The sequence below is a fragment of the Sinocyclocheilus anshuiensis genome, unplaced genomic scaffold (genome assembly GCF_001515605.1).
Source record: "Sinocyclocheilus anshuiensis isolate Anshui unplaced genomic scaffold, SAMN03320099.WGS_v1.1 scaffold2043, whole genome shotgun sequence".
Lineage (NCBI taxonomy): Eukaryota > Metazoa > Chordata > Actinopteri > Cypriniformes > Cyprinidae > Sinocyclocheilus > Sinocyclocheilus anshuiensis.
In genome coordinates, this window is record NW_015548419.1 from 113,139 (window position 1) to 135,159 (window position 22,021).

At 36.4% G+C, this 22,021-nt stretch overlaps 1 protein-coding gene across 3 annotated transcripts; it reads right to left on the reverse strand.

Annotated features, from left to right (window-relative positions):
* Window positions 1-255: 255 nt before the first annotated feature.
* Window positions 256-21,431, reverse strand: LOC107656745 (molybdenum cofactor biosynthesis protein 1-like). 3 transcript variants are annotated; one of them, XM_016444686.1, is made up of 12 exons: window positions 21,146-21,223; window positions 20,476-20,624; window positions 14,227-14,365; window positions 13,360-13,527; window positions 9,519-9,683; window positions 8,100-8,161; window positions 7,769-7,880; window positions 6,437-6,549; window positions 5,610-5,720; window positions 5,394-5,514; window positions 5,212-5,259; window positions 256-3,593 (listed from the first exon to the last, which is right to left on the reverse strand). In XM_016444686.1, exons 3-12 carry the CDS (start codon window positions 14,351-14,353, stop codon window positions 2,539-2,541), a joined length of 2,082 nt encoding a protein of 693 aa, XP_016300172.1. In that variant the 5' UTR covers window positions 14,354-14,365; window positions 20,476-20,624; window positions 21,146-21,223; the 3' UTR covers window positions 256-2,538. The 3 variants fall into 3 exon arrangements, with proteins under 3 accessions (XP_016300172.1, XP_016300171.1, XP_016300173.1); XM_016444685.1 differs by lacking the exon at window positions 20,476-20,624 and having other exon boundaries at window positions 21,146-21,422; XM_016444687.1 differs by lacking the exon at window positions 20,476-20,624 and having other exon boundaries at window positions 3,516-3,593; window positions 5,197-5,259; window positions 21,146-21,431.
* Between the last annotated feature and the right edge of the window lie 590 nt (window positions 21,432-22,021).

Consider the following 22,021-nt stretch of genomic DNA (forward strand, 5'->3'; position numbering starts at 1 on the left):
CTTTTATAAAGAATATCTCTTTGGATTTGAGACTTTAGTCTTTGCAACTTTACAGATCTTCTTTATGCACCAAGAGCTTGTAACACTCCAAAGAGAAAGGAAAAATTTAAATCGTATCATATGACCCCTTTAAGGAATCAGGCCTACATAGATTAGATGTAAATTTACCCAATAATCTGTGTTCCATTGTTTTATAAAACTGTCCTTTCCAGCTCTTTGATTATTGAATATAGATAGATATGAACTGTAGTATGAATGGTAAAGAAAACTGATTATCTTTGGTACATTACAACAAGATAAATATATAAGACTGCATCTGAAAGCACCATGCCAACTGCCTAAACTCACTTTTATATTTTAGATATTTTTGAAATATGTTTTGCCTCCCACTTCTGTTTGGCACTTGATGTTTTCCCTATTGGCTCGAGTGGGGCATAGGAGTGGTTCTCTGATCATATATTGGTGTATTATTATCTGTGACAAGAAACGCATCACACTTTGAATGTGTTCATGGAATGCTCCACCTATGATTTAGACAGGTTGTATTTGTGCCAAGTGCACCATTTTAAAGGTTGATTTGACAAGGGCCTCACATAATAGATGTATAGTTCTCAACATATTTTGTACACCATCATGGTCATGTGAAAAAAAAGAATTAAAAAAAAGGTGAAACTGAAGTTTGAGGAATGTGGAATGAGGATTTTTCTTTCCCCCTGTAAATTGAAGCTCTATTTATTTGGCTTAGTTATTTTGCTATATTTTGTATGTATACACAGCACTATGAAAGAAATGATATAACTATATTGTGATTTAATATTTGTTAGATAGTTTGTATGAGAATGACAAGCCTTTCATTTATATATATGTTTGTTTATGGTCCGACCCTCAACCCCTCCACCTGACCCCCTTTCCATGTGACATTTTGTAGGGTAAAAATAAACTTGTTTCAATGACATCTGGGTAAATTCTTTACTTTGGGTTACACTTCTGTACAGCTGGCTCTTAAATCCCATATATGTCTTTGTACTATGAATATACTAGGCAGACAGTCATCCATTTAGTAATGGCAGTTCTCATGGTTGCATTAGATGTTTCTCATGGTGCAACACTGTTCTCTTCTGATCACAGAAAGAACCAGTTATAAATCTGACCAATCAAACAGCAACTTCTGGTCCAACATACAGAAGTCTCTAGCACATCACAGTTTTAAACATGGCCATTATTTAAATTAGTTTAATCGATGTCCGTTACAATTGACCAAGACCAAAAAAGAAATAAATAAAAATTAAGTCTCTGGCTACCAAACACATCCATCATTCAAACATTTTAGCCAAACCAACTATTGCAGTTTAGACATGGAACATATTACACATTGTCAACATCAATTATATTAGAAAATTATGATGAACAGCATTCTGACAAATGTTCAGATTTAGTGATTTCAGCTTTATGTATAAAAGAAAAATAACAATGAAGGTGATTAATCTTTTCACTGTATTCTTGTTTGTTCAGACAAGTCACAGGGTGAATTTTTGTAGCAGGACATCATGAAAGTATTCCATTTCAAAAACACTTTTTTGAAAAACTTTAAATGAATACAAAAAACATTATTTTATTAAATATGGGCCTCGTTCATGAAACAAGCAGAATGTTAGTTTATACAACTACTGTCACAAATACTGTAATGAATTAGTTCTGCTCGTTACATGAAAGACTACACAAAAACAGTGTACACAAAACCAGAAATAATGTAATCTAAAAGAAAGTGGATGTTTTATAAGAAAATACTGTAACAGTATTTAGGCCAATAGCGAATTGTCAATGCAAGCCTTTTGAATAGAGTGCTACAGTGATGACATATTTTTGTAGGCCAAACCATAAACAACAAAAGTTTGATTCTTACATCATCACAATAATCCTCACACAACTTTAACAACTTTTTAAATCCTAAATACAATCTGCAAAAGTAAAAAGCTAAACAAAGACTATAAACAAGCTTCCAACAAGACTTTCAGTCTTTATTTAAAAAGAAAAAAAAGGAACCAGACATGCTAAAATGCTTATTCCTGGTTGTTGTCCTGCAAAATGTGTAAACCCTGCAGCACTCTATAAAATTGCATTTTGGATACCTGCACACTGTCAGGTGGGTTGTGTTTTAGTTTCAAGGGATAGTTCACTCACAGGATAAACATTTGCTGCTTGGTTTTGCTCATTTATGCAAACACTTTTCAGTGCAAATATAAGTTTGCTCAAATGGTGAAAACTGTGACAACCTTTCGAAATGCAGTATCATTAGCTGCATTATCATTATCAAAATAAATATAGACTGAAATAAAGTATTCTTTATATGTCAGGTCTTGAGTAAGTTACATTTCATGCTTGGAATGGACAAAGGAATAGTAAAAATGACAATAAGTAGATTAACTATAGAGGCATGCGAAGGCACATTTTGTTACAGAAAACTGGTGTCATTCTAAAAAGATAAATACTGTAGCGACATTCAAACAGGTGAGATTAAGCCAGCGGTTTATGCGTTCTTTAGGAATCAGGTGACCAATGAAATTCACCTCTCTGTCCGCCCGTCTTGCTGAGCAACTTGATGTCAGTAATAAGAATGTCATGGCTGACTGACTTGCACATGTCATAGAGGGTTAGTGTAGCCACCGCAACGGCGGTCAGGGCCTCCATCTCCACTCCTGTGCGGCCCATGGTTTGGCAGGTTGCCTTGACGATGACAGCATGTTCTTCCTCCAGCAGCTCTATGGTAACGGAGGCGTGGTCGAGAGGAAGCGGGTGGCAGAGGGGAATGAGAGATGAGGTCTGCTTGGCACCCATGATGCCCGCTAGCTGTGCTACCACTAGTGCATCGCCCTTGGCAAGCTGATTGGCACGCACCAAATTAAAAGCTTTTGGGCCCAGGACGACCTTGCCACAAGCCATGGCTGTGCGACAAGTTACCGCCTTATCGCCCACGTTGACCATGGAGGCTTTACCCTGTGCATCAGTGTGGGTCAACTGATCAGAGGTTCCATCAAGGCCGGAGGACTGTGCATCTGTATGTGGTGTTTTCAAATCAAACCCACATTCAGGGGTTTTGCTGCGGTAGTGCCGTGCAAACTGCAGAGCTGAATCTCTACATTTGGACGTTGACAGTAGTGCACTCAGAAAGATGACGGGAGGAAATGTTTTGGACTGTAGCTGTGGTGGCTGAGACCCCCAGCGCAAAATGTGCGTATGAAGAGTTGAAGCTGTGGGTTTTTTTAAGGCACCAGCATTCACGTGATGATAAGATCCGGTCATCACTTCACTGCAAAGTGCCTCTGAGGCTGCACGACTTTGCCTTTGATTGTTCAATCTTTTCATAGAACGAAACCTTGGTCGATTATGCTTTTTACAAAGAGTCAAACCTAGTGTATCATTAACAAAAGTGCTTGTGTAGTCCTGATGGGCATTACCACGAAAGTGTTGAACAGAATTTGTTAATGAGTGAGTTGTAGCAGAGGCTGCTGAATCCATGCAGTGGATCAGAGGAAGAGGCTGCCTCTGACTGCCTCTAAACAGAGGTACCGACAGCAGCCAGTTGCATTCTCTACCTGTAGACAAGGGCACACATATTCAACAGTACAATATTTTCTAAACTTGAATCCTCCACAGCTGAAAATTTGGTGAATGAATACACATTAACCTAAGCGGGTGGGTGATAAACAATACATATATGAAACATGTTGCTTATTGATAGGGGTGTGCAATAGGTATCATGTAGAATAATATAGTTTTTGTTATACAGTTTTTCTCAGACACCGCTTTGGTGCATTTCTCAGATCAGAAATTAAATTCTCAAATCTACTTGTTCAACCTCCACATCATCTAGTCGCGTTGTGCACATCATAAAAGCAGTTTCTCTTTCTTTTGAACAAGATGCAATTGCTTTGGTACATTCATGCAATTGATTACGTACATTTGTCTGCTGTTTCCTACATAATTAGTTGCTAATGTCATGTTGCTCAAAATGTATTATAGGCTATAGTTCTCTGTGCAATAGTCTTACCCCTCAAAACATCTAGTCATTAGTTCACTGTATAAGTCATTAAATGCAAAATGGTTAATCAAGTTGTCATAAACTGCCAAGCATATTTTCTACACATTTTCTACACATGCAAAAGCGAAGTTCTGCCTAAGGGATGTTTCCTGTGTTTGCCTTTCTAATTTTGTATTTTCACCTTTGTGCCCATATTTGTCTTCTCTTTATCACAATGACATTGCAAGGTTGTTGTTGTTTTTTTGTCAGACCACTAGTAAAAGTGTAACTATGAATCATATCCAGTCTGTTTCAATCAATATCCCACATACAGTAATGTGTAAATGTGTACTTTTGAAATGGATATATGGCATACATAAGAAGTGCAGCTTTCTGCATTTCAATACATTCAAAACTGTTGCCATAGTTTACATCAGGTAATACTAACAGAGTGCACTGTTATATTGACAACATGACTAAGCATTTTGACTATCTTGTTTGTGAACAATGACACAAGGACTTTTCATTCTGATGGCACTGAGAAGTTCATTGACAAATACTTTTGAGAGATGAACTAAAGGTTTTGAGTAAGTTGCAGGTAAACCATTGTGTGACGCTGTTTGTACGAATTGTTTTGAGAAATGCACATACTTCTTTGCAAATATTAAGGATGACTGGAGAAATGCACCAATGCGACTGAGAAAAACAGTGACAATGGTGAAGCTGACATTATTGAGCACACTTTATCTCAGTATTACTTATGCAATTGTAACTGCTGTGTAAATACATCTTAATGCTGCTACATGCTACACCTAAATTATGTAGTTTCTCTGCCATTTCGGCAGTGCAAAAATGGATTTTGCTGATACTGATTTCATTTGATTGGTAACAATGGTAAAAATGCCCCTGGAAAAATCCATTTAGGGTGGCAACATTTCTGTAATTTCTGTCACTGCTGTGAACTAACCACCGCACAGAATATGAAGAATATGAAAAGCTTTGGCAGTCAGCTGTCCATAACAGGCACAAACCAGTCAAATTACCAGCACAAAAACAAAATACTGCAAAATATTGTCTGATTATCCTTAGACAAAATTTTAGAAAATAATGAGATATTCAACACTATGGCACACCCCAGTTGATGATATAGTGAGGGAGATGGGAAGCGTATTACGTACAGCCACATCACCCACCAATGAGGATCATTGGCCTGTTCTTCATCTGAGAAATATTGAACATCCCTGCACAGAAAAACAGTTAAGTAAATAAATTATGAATTATACATGACCTGAATGTTGATACTAAATGTATTTTATTTTGTTGTATTTGGGAATCAGACAGTTGGTGTGATATATCAGAGTGTGTTTGTCTTTACCCGCATGCTGTTTCTTCTTCCTCCCGATTGCTGCCCCTATGATGTGCAGTAGTTCCTCTTCAGTTGCTCCAGAGCGCAGAAAATCCCTCAAAGACACCTCTGAATTTCCAAACAAACAAACCTAATGGCGTACCAACACAGGCACATATAGAAAAACAAACCATCACAGATCAGACAGCTGAACTGAAAAACATCACACACACAAACAACATTTACCTTAAGGTTGCCATCAGCCGTAATGCGCAGGCGGTTACAGGAGCCACAGAAATTGTCTGACATGGAGGTAATGAAGCCCAGCTGGCCCCGAAATCCTGGTACTCTAAACGCCTGTAAGCAGACAACACAGAAACACACACGAGGGCTTATCCGCTGATGTGATTCTACAGCCTTGACGCGAGATTACAAAACGAATGCTTTTATTGAAGGCTCTTGGACTATTAAAGTGCCCCTATTATGGGTAATGAAAAGTTCATATTTTGGATTTGGGAGTCCCCAACAACAGGCTGACATGCATGCAAGGTCAAAAAACACTTTCATTGTCTTATAATATGGAAACCTCTATTTTTACCGCTCCAAAAGCAACACCTAGTGGCAAATAATAAATTTGTATTTTCATTCAGACCAACGCGAAAAGACCAATAAGTGGGCGGGCAATATGCTAATGTTTCATGTTGACGTCAACATGAAACAGCTTGGGATTCGTTTTAAAAACGACTCGTTTTCAATGATTCAGCGTCGACTCTTTCTTTTAAGAAACAATAACTTTATACACAGTGCACTTTTAGATTTAAAACTTTGCAAGATGTTTTCATTCACTTAGAGCTGTGTTGCACACTGCATGAAAGGTAATTTTCAAAAATACATAATAGGGGCACTTTAATAACATTACACGTTACAGAAATGTCCAACATTTACGAGCAATAAATAAAAACTGCAACAACTTGACCCTCAAAACCGAACATTTAAATTAGTGCCAATGAGAATTTAACATTGAGAATGATTCATGGCCAATGATTTATTTAGCAGTCTGGAGCTGAGCTGACCTTGGCTGTATCCGTTTCCTCTCCAGGCACAGGAACCAGATTGGGCCATTTTTGCTTTATAAAGTCCAGCATCTCCTGATAGCTCACCATCATCTTGAAATTCCATCTGTTACCTACAGAGACAGGCAATGTGCAGAGGTACTTAAACAACATTCAGCTGCTTTACATTCTTGAATGAAGAAATTTTTGTTGTTGTTCTTCTTCTTTTTTTCTTTTCGAAACATGAATTAAATGGCAGATTATTAAGACGATTTTAAAATAAATCTTAAAAAGGTGTCCCATGTGAAGAGATATTAATACTTAAATCAATCTTGAAGTGTTTCACTACAAATTTTAAACTTTTTTTCCAGTGCTAATCTCAATCTTTCTTAAACGTACCAAGAAAAAGTGCAATGAAAACACAACATCTTTTCATAGTTTAAGATGGATTCTACAGTATGTTTAATTATTACATTTTTTCCCTGTAGTCATTCAGAGTTTCACTTTGAGTCAGTTGAAGTGAGGTTAGATGAGTCTGCATACTACACAAACGGCTCCATTATTCACAGTATCTAATCAGTTGTTACTGGAGTGATTGCTGTAGTATTGGCCCTCAGGGCAAAAAACTATAACAGTGACACCATATCAGCTTCTGCAACTGGCTTCAGAAAATCTCTCTCTTCCAGGCTCACAAACAGAAATCGGTTACACTTTATTTCGATAGTCCACTTTAGACATTCTACTAACTATAAGTAACTTTGTAACTACATGTCAACTACATGTCAACTAATTCTCATTAATTTGCAACTACATGTCTACTAACTCTCAGAGTAGACTGTTAGGGTAGGTTTAGGGTTAGTAGAATAAGTTGACAGAGAAAGTGTTAGAAGATATTAAGCAGACAGTCTACTAATACTCTACTAACTGCTAGTTGACATGTAGTTGCAAAGTTACTTGCTGTTAATAGAATGTCTAAAGTGGACTATCGAAATAAAGTGTTACCCAGAAATCTATTGAATGTCTCTAAACTCTTCATTGTCACTGTTATCCAGTAAAAGGAGTTGAAACTTGTTTCTGCACATTGTTGTTAAACCTGTTTAGTAGTGAAGGAACATGACTTCACCTAAAATATCAACAGAATGTGGACTGCGATAACATGTTATGAATATAAATCCTGAGGTACACTAAGTCTCACTGACCTGGAAAGAGAATAATCTGCACTACTAATGCGATTAAAGAACTGGGGCAGAAACTGCAACCTTTACAACTGTGCCAATTATACTACAACCTGTAAGATGGGCTAACAAGTGTATGACGTAGATTTCTCTATTTGACTTCAGATAACAATCTTACCATCAAAAGGCATGTACTCTATGAATCTCACATCAAATGGTTTCCTCTCTGTCAGCGACACAAAGTCAATCAACTCATCTTCATTCAAACCTCTCATGACCACACAGTTCACCTGAGAAGAGAGACAACACTTTACCACAATGAGCGAATAACTGACACAAAGACAAATTATGAATATTAATGACAAGCTGTTTCAGGTGTTGCCAGAAAGGTGGTAAGAAATGCCCTAAAGTGGTTTTAGAGCTCTAGCATTTGACACTTTCTGAGACATAAACCATTTCATACATCAAAAGGGATTAACAATTCAGATGTTTTGAGGCAGGTAAAATACCTTGACTGGATTGTAGCCCATTTCAATAGCCTTTTCAATGCCCTCCATCACTTTATGAAACCCTGCAAGAGGTACCAATATTAAGCATCATTTAAACATATTGCACATATTGAAGGTAGCGACACACCAACATTTTGGCAACCAAATCTTTTGTGCTAGTGTGACTGTATATAAGTGTTTATTTTGTGTATATAATATGAACAAACTAAAAAAAGGTCAGCAGCTTATACAGCTTGGCATTAAAAGTTAATGAATAGATGTTTAAAAGATCATCTACCTCTCAAATCCTTAACAAAAGTTTTACTGGACAACATTGGATTAGAACATATTAATTTAGTTACATGTTTTGACCCAATAATGTAATAGACTCAAATTGGTAATAAAAGAAAATTATGAAACATGAACATGGAGCAATTTCAAATGAAACTGTACATTTTCATAATCCTTTCGTCAATTATTTTCAGCCTTTTGAGATCAACAATGGAACTAAACTGCTTCATACACTTTCTCAATGTTCTGCTGCTACCTTTATGCTTCAAGACTCAAGACGATCTACATTTCTTCATCCATGACACCTGTGATGGAAATGTTTTATGTAATGGCTTCAAAAGCAGTCAAGGGAGTGTGTTCAATGTTCAGAAAAGTGCAGACTTAGGATACTCAGGTCAAAGACCATGTATCTATGATTAAAGAATCTATACTTACCTAAAAGTGCTTAAAACAGTAGAGCTAATAGTCATATGACAAAGATAAGTACAACCAATTACAGTGAAGAAGACTTGAGTGACACTGCTTTTTACTCAACTGCAAGGTATACATGTTCATGTATCTTTCTGTTCAGGGAGTCTCTCTTGGTTGTTGTGACCAGTGGGTTCCCGGCCGTGAATAAACTTTTATTCCTGTAAAGATCAACTTTGGAGTCATGTCTGGTATATGTTGCGCAGCTGAGGAATAGAAGTACTAAAGATTCTACCCTCAGAGGAACACAGCAGGAACAGTGATAGTGTTGGAAGACTATAGACCCCCACTCGGGGTGAGGCTGTAATACTCAAGAGTTGTTATTAATAATTAATGAAGAAGGGCGGTGAGAGTGTATACATGCTAAAGGCCTGGTGCTCATGTGTGGTTTGAGGTAGTGATAGTAGCTTCTTGACGGGACGCCATCACCATACTTCGGTAAGGGAAGCATAGTACTGTATTGTACTGGTATTGTATAATGTTATTGACAACTGGAGGTTGTCTGAGTTGTACGTGCCATGGTAGAGAAGTCAGATTAGTTTTGTCATCAGTAAGATGTATTTGTATTGAGAATTTCCACGACACACCTTATGCTTTCTTTCTGCACCTATCTATCCGTCCTGGAGGAATATAAACTTTTGGAGTTTATAAACCATTTTGGAGCTCAACAGGACCTAGTACCTTTTCGTCTAGCGATGAACTCAAATTTTGCAGGGACCAGAGTGTCTAGACTGATGTTGAGTAGATCCACTCCAGCCTTCTTTAGACTGGGCAACAGTCGGGTCAAATTCATCCCATTTGTGGTGACTGCAATGGTCTGTAGACCCTCCAACTTCCTCAGTTCCGCTTTCAGAAAGAAAGAAAAAAGATAACTATGCAAAAAATTCTAAGTTTAATTAGTGTTTCTGAGTGTTACATTGTTTTGTCATGCAAGTTATGTAGAATAAAGTGTAAAAAATTCAGCACATGATCAGTGACGTACAAAATTATTATCAGTCCTAGGCTGCATTTACACTGCAAGTCTTAATGCACAGATCCGATCTTTTGACCATATCCGATTTTTTTGGCCCGCCAGTTTACATTCACTTTAGACACGACTGGGATCCAATATGTGTTTACATTAATTCCCGCCCATCAGTGATCTCTTTACTATGAACATGGTAGTTGGCCCTCAGGTTTTGAATGGCTGTGCTATTAAAATTATGTACAGTGGGTACGGAAAGTATTCAGACCCCCTTCAATTTTTCACTCTTTGTTATATTGCAGCCATTTGCTAAAATCATTTAAGTTAATTTTTTTTCCTCATTAATAGTATGGACAACAGCTGTCATGGATGTTTAGCAGCACAAAATATGACTGAATAGATAAAGACTGGAAAATAATGGCAATTTTCATTTGTTATTTTATCTACAGCTCGTTAGATGTAGAATTCTGAAGTGAAATAAAGTAGTGCTGTAAGATTGAATGAATTTAAATGAATTAACGTGAGAAAGAGAGAGAGAGAGAACGCACGAGTGTGTAGCCTAATAGTGAAGCTTGTTGGTTTAATTACAAAAACAGTTATCACCTCAGTTATCATGGTTATCACCTCATTGCTGAAAAATATAATGTAGGTTTAAGTAGCAAAGCTATTGCATTTATAGCCTAAAATTCATGGGGCAGGGGTTGAAAACCAGGTCCTGAATGTTGCGCAATTTCTTACATATAAAGTTCCCGCCTCAATAAAATGCAAGGGCATATACAGCACGCAGACATTAAAATGCTGTCTTTATAGGCAGTAGGGTTGTAACGGTATGAGATTTTCACGGTATGATAATCGTCTCAGAAAATATCACGGTTCCACGGTATATATTAAACAATCATTCTTATTAGTAACAATGACTCTTAAAAGAATAAGAACAAGTTATTTGAGTGAACAAATCCTTTATTACAACAAACTTGAAACCATTTTAATGAAAGTATACTATTGAAGTCTCCCTTCTGAAAATAAATAAATAAATTTCATTTCATTTGAAAAAAACAAAAAAAATAAAGCTATACACCTTATGTATGTCTATATCACACTTTTAGATTTTAAACATTTTAAGGCAAAGTGCTGCACAACAGAGGTATACTAAGTTAAAACATGGACAAACATGATATTCCTTAAAAATCATGCTTAAATTCATTAATATGAAGAATATAATTATTGATGTTATTATTATTGTTGTATTATTATTGAATAGTATTATTGTTATAACTTTGAAGTACATTGTACAATGCTAATATATTTCAGTCATAATTACAAGTTAAATCGAACTTTTATTTTGAAGGGTTGTAGCGGACCTTTGAGATTCAGTATTTGACAATGGTTTTTCTTTCAAAGCAGCTCTGGTGTTCATGTTTATGTAGATGCTGAAAATACGTGTCATGCATGCGTACTACAGTATGTAGTAAAACGGCGCCACTCAGAGACGTGCAGAAACAAGCAGATTATTCATATAGCAGTCTCTTTGTGCTTTAATATTCAGACACATATCTACTTTTGATTTATCCATCGATAAGACTGCGCGTTTTACGTGACATCCTCGGTATAGCCTACTGTAAATTCCATGTTCACGACTGCACCGGGATTCCCTCTGCATCACGGAAATCATACGGCCTTAACTTATAACTTGTTATTAATGCGACACGCCTTTATCCGCACACAGGGATGGTGTATATGACGCACACAGGGAATATGAGCAAACATGTTGGATGTAATGCCTGCTTTTGCAGAGTCCACTTTCTTTGCTAATTGGATCGTCCTCAAGGACAATCCCGCGTTCGTTTTGTGAAGCAGCTAGTGGAAATATGTTGCATATGCGCGGGTGAGATTGTTTTTTTCATTCATTTAAAAAAAAAAAACGTAGATATGCAAATGTTACGGTATGATAACCCGATAACACTTAGTGCAAATAGCCCGCCTTGTTGGCAGAGGCTATGTGTAGTAATTCCGCCCTGCAACGTGTGATTGGGCTAGTCAACACTTTAAAAGTGGCTATAAAAAAATCAGCTCCAGTGGCGCAGATGGATAAGCTCGTGTTGTCGGCTATTTGATGCGATCGACCTGGGTTTGATCCCACCTTTTGCCGAACTTTTTTTTCCTCCCTTTTCAAATCTCATATTAGCAATGGATTCTATTTACACTAAGTGAAAATAGCAGTATTTTTAGCAATATGCTATTTACACTAATGTTAGCTTACACTATGTTAAAATAGCAGGAATTCTATGTATACTACTTGTTGCAAATAGTGGCAATTATCTGCACTTCAGTATTGTAGTACATTATAAAACAGTATGCAATAATAACATATTGAGTGTAAATTATAATTTTAATTTCAATTATTAAATGGATGCCACTTTATTGGTACAATAAAGACCTCCCTACACTTACCCTAACCCTACCTGATACTTTCTTTTCAACTTTTTGATTATTTCCTTAATTTTTATTGAAAATAAATGCCTTTACGATGTGATACGAGATTTGAAAAGGGAGAAAAAAAAGTTCGGCAAAAGGTGGGATCGAACCGGGTCGATCGCATCAAAAAGCCAACGTCACGCGCTTAACCATCTGCGCCACTGGAGTTGATAATGTACAGCAGCTTTTAAATGGTTAATTCCCAATCACACGTTGGAGAGCGGAATTACTGCCAACAAGGCGGGCTATTTGCACTAAGTGTAAATAGACACTCCGTATTTTTTATTCCATAGTAAGGGCAATTCATACAATACATTTAAACTGAGCTACTTTAATACCATCTCCGAACTTTCTACCACGACTCTGCTGTTCTTTGGCTGGTTCTTCCTGTATACGTTGATTGACAGATGTCTCGTCCAGTCAGCGGTGAGTAATCCCAAACCAATGGTGCTGTCTCAAGCTATACCTACCTCTTCCGGTTTGTCTGATTTGTCGTTGTGTTTTCTGACTTGTTATTTTGTTTTCGAATTTGTCATTGTGTTTTCTGACTTGTTATAATGTTTTCTGAATTGTTGTTGTGTTTTCTGAATTGTTATTTAGCTTTTTAGACTTGCATTTGCATTTGTAATTTGTTATTTTGTTATTGTGATTTGTTTTGCACTTCTCGGCCACCGTAGATATGTATCCAATTAAAATCCACATTTGGAAGTGGCCCAGATCAGATGCGAAAAAAATCGGATCTTGTGCAGATTTTTTGTGTTTACACGTGTGCAACAAATTCCAATCTGTGTCAGATGGAGCAAAAAATCTGATTTTTTTTGTGCCAGTGTAAACGCAGCTCTATTCTCATCACAACATTGACTTGAAATGACGTGCATTGAAATGAATTGATTTTGGTTCTACCCTTATTCTCCAAGTTAAAATACCCACCATACATTAATAGTATGAACTGATTGTCATTTCACAATTGCAGACATTACGGCATTCAACATAAGATGTAGTTTTCGAAATGCCTATATCACTACTATGTTATAATTCAAAGTAACAAGCAATTACAAAACTAACAAAAGGTGAAAAAATTACCTATTATAGGCAGAACGTCTGGGCGAATGAGAGGTTCTCCTCCAGTCAGTCGTATCTTGTTTACCCCCTCTCGTACAAAGAGTCTGGCTAACATCAACAACTCCTCTGCTGTTAGGAGCTGAGAGCGAGGGGTGAGCGTTACCCCTTCCTGCGGCATACAGTACTGACCTGAGAAATAGAAGACTTTCATTACACATCATTATTGATTCTAAATGATTGAGAAACAAAGAACCAAAGATCCATGCATATACAACTTTAACCCTTTTTTTTTTTTACTTGTATTAATATTAACCTTTCATCTAAAATTACTGTAATATACAACCTCTTGTGTCTTATTGCTACAATTAATAATAACACTTTATTTTGAAAGTCCACTTTAGACATTCTACTAACAGTAAGTAACTTTGCAACTACATGTCAACTAGCAGTCATTAGAGAATTAGTAGACTGTCTGCTTAATATCTTCTAACACTTTATTTTGATGGGTCCACAACATACAACATACTGACTATGAGAAACTTTGCAAGTATAGGTCAACTTATTCTACTAACCCTAAGCCTAACCTAACAGTCTACTCTGAGAGTTAGTAGACATGTAGTTGCTAATTAATGAGAATGTAGACATGTAGTTGCAAAGTTACTTACAGGTAGTAGAATGTCTAAAGTGGACTATCAAAATAAAGTGTAACCCAATTAATAAAACCATTATGTACTGATTCTGGGTAAAATGTTAAAATACAGTAGAATATTTGTAATACTAATCACTAATACTTTTTATTACTATTTAGTAGGGCTTCATTTGGACTAGTAGCATTGATAGCAGAAGCAAATGTCTTTTTACAAAGCATACAGTATGTGAGAGACTTACAGCGGAGGTTACATTTCTCAGTGAGAGAAATGCGAAGGTAATTATGTCTGCGTCCAAAGGAGTCCATAAGGAACGCTGAGAAAGGCAGGACATCCTTCAGGACTCGCCTCTGACTACCTGGAACCATAAGCTCTCCGACCTACAGAGAAAAACAAATAGAACATGATAAAATGACAAATCAGCAGAACAAAATAGTTTGTATTCACAGTTATATTTCCAGTATTGAGATTTAAAAAATCCATTCATCTTTTGCAAAATTAAGGGTGAATTTCTGTTATAGTCTTGTAAAACGTTATAGGGTCATTTCGTGTCAACTCAACCAGAAGTCCCCGGCTCAAATTTTTGATTTTGCTAATATTTTTTCTTAAGACAGACAGACGTGTATAGTAACAAAAGCCAAAATATTAAATGTCATGTATGAATATTGGCTGAGTAATCCACTATTTTGTAGAGGGTGTCAAAATGGCAATTTTCACCTGAGATTCAGAGCCAAATTACAAGGGGGTAAAAATGACTTCAGAAAGATGGCAGCATCGTAGTGTTATTTTTACACAAAGATTGGTAGGTCTGTTAGTAAAATCTGTTCACTTTAGCTATTTTTGTTGCATTATGTGCCAATGGTGACCATTCAAAAATTGGGGAAACAGCACTTTTCAAGTTTTTTCTCCAAAGTTTGCATGCCTGTAACTCAAGAAGTTTTAAAGATATCTTAATGCCCTTTTAGATATTGGGTCTTAACAAACTTTACTTTTGGCACCTTTAAGGCCCTATATTGTTCAATTCCAGAGATATTGGAGTTTCAATATGGCTCCAGGAGTAAATTGCTCATATTTTCAAGTTATATATTCTTCTGTTTGTGTTCTAAAGTTATTTATAATAAGTGAAGTGAAGTTTGACCACTACATATTTTCAGTGGTCAAAAACCAAATGTGGGTCAATTTGCAAAAATATGATCCTTTTTTTTTTCTTTTAAAGAGGAATGTCTGAAGAACAAATAATGTTGAAACTAGAGATGTATCTCGTTTTCTTCTGTCAAAGCAACTACATTGAACATACCTGTCTGAGTGCCATACATATTCTTGGTAGCACTTTATTTTACAGTCCTGTTCCTCATGTACATACTATGTACTTATTATAGTAATTACAATAACTACATAATAACTACATACTAACCCTGAACCTACCCCTAAACCTAACCCTACCCCATGTATTTACCTTATATTACCAGTACTTTCTTAGGTAAGTACACTGTAAGTACATGTAAGTACACATACCGTAAAGTAAAGTAAAGTAAAGTAAAGTAAAGTAAAATAAAGTGCAACCATATTCTTTTTCCAAAGTTTGTATGCCTTTAACTCAAGAAATACTAAAGATTAGAGCCCGACCGATATGGGTTTTTTGGGGCCGATGCCTATATTAGGGAGTAAAAAAAGTCTGATATCGATATATCGGCCGATATTCTTTATGTATATATTATAGTACAGTACCAGTCAAAAGTTTGGACACACTTCCCATTCGTGTGTCCAAACTTTTGACTGGTACTGTATATAGAATACAGTATACATAAACAGAATATATATATATATATATATACATAAACACAATTATAGCAATGATAACTCAAATGTGGTGATCAAACACATAATTATGTGACAAAAATATGTAATGGAGACAGGGTATTTAACAATTTAACAATCAACTTTATTATCCAAAACGAGTCTGACATCAGTGCACTTAAAAGTAAACTTCACTTCACTTATTATAAATAACTTTAGAACACAAACAGAAGAATATATAACTTGAAAATAAACAAGCTAACTGTGTAGGGCAACAAGCTACTGCCAAACCAACGGGCAGGTTTATGCAAGAAGCACAGCTTTTCCAAATGTAAACATAAAAAATTAATAAATAATAATAATAATGAGTAATATTTTTTTTCACATATTCTGTGTTGTGTACTTTCTGGTAATCAAATGAACATGCAGAACATGAGGATTTTTATTTAAATAGACTTTTTGCAGTTTAATATTCACAGAAAATAGTCTATATCATAGCAAATGAGTATGATAAGCTCATTGTGAGAGTAAAAGACGGGGACATTATTTACTTTATAGCATTGCGTCTCACCAACTAGGAGACAACGCAGCGTTAAATCACCAACAGACTCAAGCCACCATCGCACTGCCGCCTATTGGACTGCAGAAAGATACTAACTTTTCAATCTGCAATGTTACTGACTGCACTGACAAACTATGCTGACTTAGGAAATGTGATGTGACCGATGTGATAAGCATGAGTTCTGGGATGTGGCGCAGCTGTTACAAACACAAGCATTGACTGCCACGATGGCCGTGGAGCCGTAAAGGCTGATTTATTTTATTTTATTTTAATGCGCCGCAGACGCATGCAGTGATGTGCAGATCAGCTCTAACATCTGCTGTTAAAAATTAACCATCCATTCATCATATCATCATGCAAAACTAAGAATTAGAATCATTGTAATATGACGATCAAATATAGGTGCCGGGCGGATCATTTGAAGTAGCGGACTCCGCGCATCTCTACACTACAGTGACCTGGGTCGCCAGTAGCAAACAATGGAGTGCGCTCTGCTGGACAAACTAAGTAATTACACCATTTCAAGCATTTTATCTGCGTTATATGTTCCTGCTGTTAAAAATTAACCATCCATTCATCATATCATCATGCAAAACTAAGAATTAGAATCATTGTAATATGACGATCAAATATAGGTGCCGGGCGGATCATTTGAAGTAGCGGACTCCGCGCATCTCTACACTACAGTGACCTGGGTCGCCAGTAGCAAACAATGGAGTGCGCTCTGCTGGACAAATTAAGTAATTACACCATTTAGAAGCATTTCATCTGCGTTATATGTTCTGTAAAAAAAAAAATTCATATTGGCGGCATATCTGTGGCATATTCGCCGATACGATATATCTGCGACAGGATCATATCGGCCGATAAAATCGGCAAAACCATACATCGGTCTGGCTCTATTAAAGATATCGCAATATGATTTAGATCCTAGTTCTTAATAAATTTTTGGAATTTTCATTTGCAAGGCCCTACATCATTCAGTACCAGAGATATGGGGGTCTCAATGTGTCTCAAAATGTTGAATATTACCCATTTTCAGTGCTTGACCAAGTGCTCAAACCAAATGTTGGTCACTTTGTATACAGCTGATACTTAGTGTAAAATGTCTGAAGAATAAGTAATGTTGAAACAAGGAATGCATCTTGTTTCCCTCTATCAAAACAATTGTATAGGACATACCTGTTTGAGTGTCATAAATATTATTTTTCCAAAATTTGTGTGCCTGTAACTCGAGATGTATTAAACTTATCTTAATATGATTTTAGATTCTGTTTTTTTTTTGGGGGGGGGGTTAATTTTTCTTAATTTTTAAGGCCCTGTATGGTTCATATTGGTGCAGCTCCATATCCAACTTTTTGTATTCTAGCCATTTTCACACCAAATGTGGTTTTGTGTTTATCTAGTCATCACTACTGACAATGCAAATAATAACAGTAACCCAGGGTTTAGGAATGTACAGTGTGACACATCACATTATGAATGACCAGGATTAATTGTTAATTCTAGGTAAAGTATGAATAGTGTGAAATGTAAAATAAGATTACCCAGTATCCCAGTTACCTGGGTTTTAGAATTACCCCCCAGTGTTAATTATTTCAAATGTGAAAGACCTTAAAGGGGTCATATGATGTTGCTAAAAATAACATTATTTTGTGTATTTGGTGTAATTATTGTTTATTCTCTATGCCCCGCCTTTCTGAAACGTGTCGATTTTTACAAAGCTCATCGGTCTAAAAAGCGAGGTGTGTTCTGATTGGCCAGCTATCGAGTGCGTTGTGATTTGCCGAATTCCTCAAGCATGTGACAGAAATGTTACTCCCCTTACCATACTGCGATGCCATGTCCCGGCGCGATGAGACAAAAATAATAAAAACCCATTAGAAACGAGGTATTTGTTGCATCCAGTGGGGACATAATTACTGATTAGGGCTGCACGATTAATCGCATGCGATATTTAACGCGCATCTTGTCAGAAATCGCATGCGATTAATCGTGCAGCCCTATTACTGATTATAATGACTTATACTGTTTTTTTGCGCGTTGCGTTGCATCGCGCCGTGTAAACATAAAACCATGTCTGCATTTGTGATCGGAGAAATTACAAACAACAACAGGGGAACTGAATTCACCGGAACACCAGCGGCTACTCCCCCAGCAAACAGTCCTCGTCCTCCGTAAAATGCGTTGTACATATCTGAATATTTGGTTTGAACGGTTCTGGAACGGTGTTGTAAATACTACTTAACCACTGATTTCTAATTGTGTCCTCTTTTGGAAGGCCAAACAAAGCAGTTTCTCTTTCACAACGAAACACACAGCGTCTCCACGACATGTCGGCGGCGGCAACAATACTACAGCGAGAATCAAAGTTATGCCTTCTTTCTTTGCGTATACATTTGAGCGGTGTTATGCAAATCTTCCCACATCGTGACGTAGACATGTGGGGGCGTGTTTGAACGAGGCGTTTTAGGAGGGCGTGGACGAGTCTTAACTTTTATAAAGAATATCTCTTTGGGTTTGAGACTTTAGTCTTTGCAACTTTAGGGATCTTATCTATTCACGAACAGCTTATAACACTCCAAAGAGAAAGGAAAACTTGAAATCGCATCATATGACCCTTTTAAATGCTTGAGGTACTATCAGTGATTCTGCCAAATATGCCCTTCAGCACTATGACTATGCTCACATTATATAACAATAAAAAAGAAAGTAATTCTAATAATTAATCCAGGATAGGCAAATCATGGTTTATTGATGTGAATGCAATGTGTGGTGAAAGCAACCACTTTTCCCTATGAGGTGTGCGATTCAAACATGTTACAATACTGTGTGTTTGAACTCTTGGTAGCTTCAGAAGCTGTTAAAATGAACAAAATCCCTTCTTCCAAATATAGAATCTTATGAATAGACTACTGAGAGAAAGGTAATGTCCCTCAACTTGACCATTTCAGTACATTTTTAGCACTCCGACAGGTATGTTCTGTGCATATTGTTTTGATAGAGGGAAACAAGATGCATTCCTAGTTTCAACATTACTTATTCTTCAGACATTCTGCTTTAAATACAATAAGAATCAGCTGTATACACAGTGACCAACATTTGCTTTTCAGCCACCAAAAATAGGTAATATTCAACAATCTGAAAATGGAGCCTCATTGAGATCCCCATATATCTGGAACTGAGTAATGTAAGGCCTTGAAAATGAACATTTCAAAAGAAAAGTTTATTAAAAACCTAAAATTATCTTGCGATATATTTAATACTTCATGAGTTATAGGCATTCAAACTTTGGAAAAAGAATATTTATGGCACTCAGACAGGTATGTTCAATGCAGTTGCTTCGACAGAAGAAAACGAGATACATCTCTAGTTTCAACATTATTTGTTCTTTAGACATTCCTCTTTTAAGTGAAAGAAGTATCATATTTTTGCAAATTGACCCACATTTGGTTTTTGACCACTGAAAATATGTGCATTTTAACAATTTACTCTTGGAGCCATATTGAAATATTATTTTTCCATATATATGGAATATTGAAATTCCAATATCTCTGGAATTGAACAATATAGGGCCTTAAAAATGAAGATGCCAAAAGTAAAGTTTGTTAAGACCCAATATCTAAAAGGGCATTAAGATATCTTTAAAACTTCTTGAGTTACAGGCATGCAAACTTTGGAGAAAAAACTTGAAAAGTTTTGTTTCCCTATTTTTGAATGGTCACCATTGGGCACATAATACAATGAAGACTTCTAAAGTGAACAGATTTTACTAACAGACCTACCAATCTCTGTGTAAAAAAAATAACATTATGATGCTGCCATCTTTCTGAAGTCGTTTTTACCCCCTTGTAATTTGGCTCTGAATCTCAGGTGAAAATTGCCATTTTGACCCCCCTCTACAAAACAGTGGATTACTCAATCAGTATTCATCCATGACATGTAATATGTTGGCTTTCATCACTATACATGTCTGCCTTTCTTCAGAAAAAATATCAGCAAAATCAAAAAATTGAGCTGGGGAAGTTTTTGAAATTTGGTTGATTTGACACGGAATGACCCTATATATCTCAAGTACAAAGAATCATATAAAGTTATATGGTACAAATACTATATTTAGATGTAATTTACTTAGTTTTGTAGGCTATTGCCCAGTTTGGGGGAAGCACTTTGATGTTGAGAGATTTCACAGTAAGCATAACGGCTTGTCATGTTATAGAGCGTGACATCCATTACTGATTTGTCTGGTTTGGTACTTCAGTGAAAGTCTTATGACCCAACTGTTGTAAGAAAGAAACATTTATAATTTGTCACACTTTAAAACAGTTACGTTCAGCATGAAGCATAAATGAAACCACTTATATACTAGAGATTTCCCATTATATATGTATATATACAGTATATGTATGTATGTATATGTATGTATATATATATATATATATATGTGTGTGTGTGTGTGTTTGTGTGTGTGTATACATACATACATACATACATATATGTGTGTGTGTGTGTGTGTATATATATATATATACATTTTAAGAATCATATAAAGTTATCACATAAAGTTAAACAGGCCACAATCATACATCAACACAACACAACCAATAAATGCAAAACACGTTACATGAACACAGACAGCATTCAAACAACATTAGCCATTTAAAATGTTATGTTTATGCAAGAGTTTTAAACCTTGCACCAAAGCATTAGTCATCACGTGACTTTAAAGCGCTTCATGATCTCGTACCTGTGCAGTAGTGGCAGGTCAAAGTGTAAGTGTAAAAAGTGTAAGGAAACACACCTGCTCCAGCCTTTTCTCTTCATGAGTGACACCAGAATACCATCGACACAATCTGTATCTCCCACATGTCTGTTGAACTGCCCGCTTTGTGCAGGCCTCAGCCGCGGTCTGTGCTCCTAAGATAAGGCGTCTAAATGTGCTGCAGTTCATCGTCAAAGCAAAAACGTTAGTCTGTGTTGAAATGGGGACATTATCTGCGTATGTAGCGGCTGGCTTAAACTTGACATGCAGTTCGCCTGGAACATTTACGAGGGGGTGTCTTTTGCGCAGCCAATGAACGTCAAGGATAATCTACAAGAATTCTGGGCAATATAGTTTCATGATTGCGAACTACAAACTATGAAAATACGACAAGGGACTTTGGTTCGGCTCAAGTCAGAACGTGTCATGCAAAAAATAGGCTACAAGCTAAATCATATTGACTTACTCCAGCTGGCATTATGAATACAGATAAAATAATGTTCGATTTGAAATTAAACAAATACATTTAAAAGGTAGGCCTAAAACGGTCAAAACCATATTTTAGACACCAGAAATTGTCACTTATATAAAGTTATAATATACACCAAGTAATGTTTGTCATCGACTGCGCAAACTATGCCCAACAACTGTGTGTCATGGATGATATTTTGATGAGCATCTGTTGTTAATGATTTCACAGTCTGCTGAAGTTACTCATCTTTTCCTGTGAGAGCAAATTTGGAGTTCGAACTTACATGATGAAATTCAGTGGACTGTTGTTCAGATGTAGCTGCATAAAAAGAAGTCTAGTCTGAAAGGGATAAACCACTATTTTTGAGTGCACAGAGATTTAATTTAATTAGTAAACACAAGTGTATTATATTACCTTATAAGGTAATATATATATACTGTATA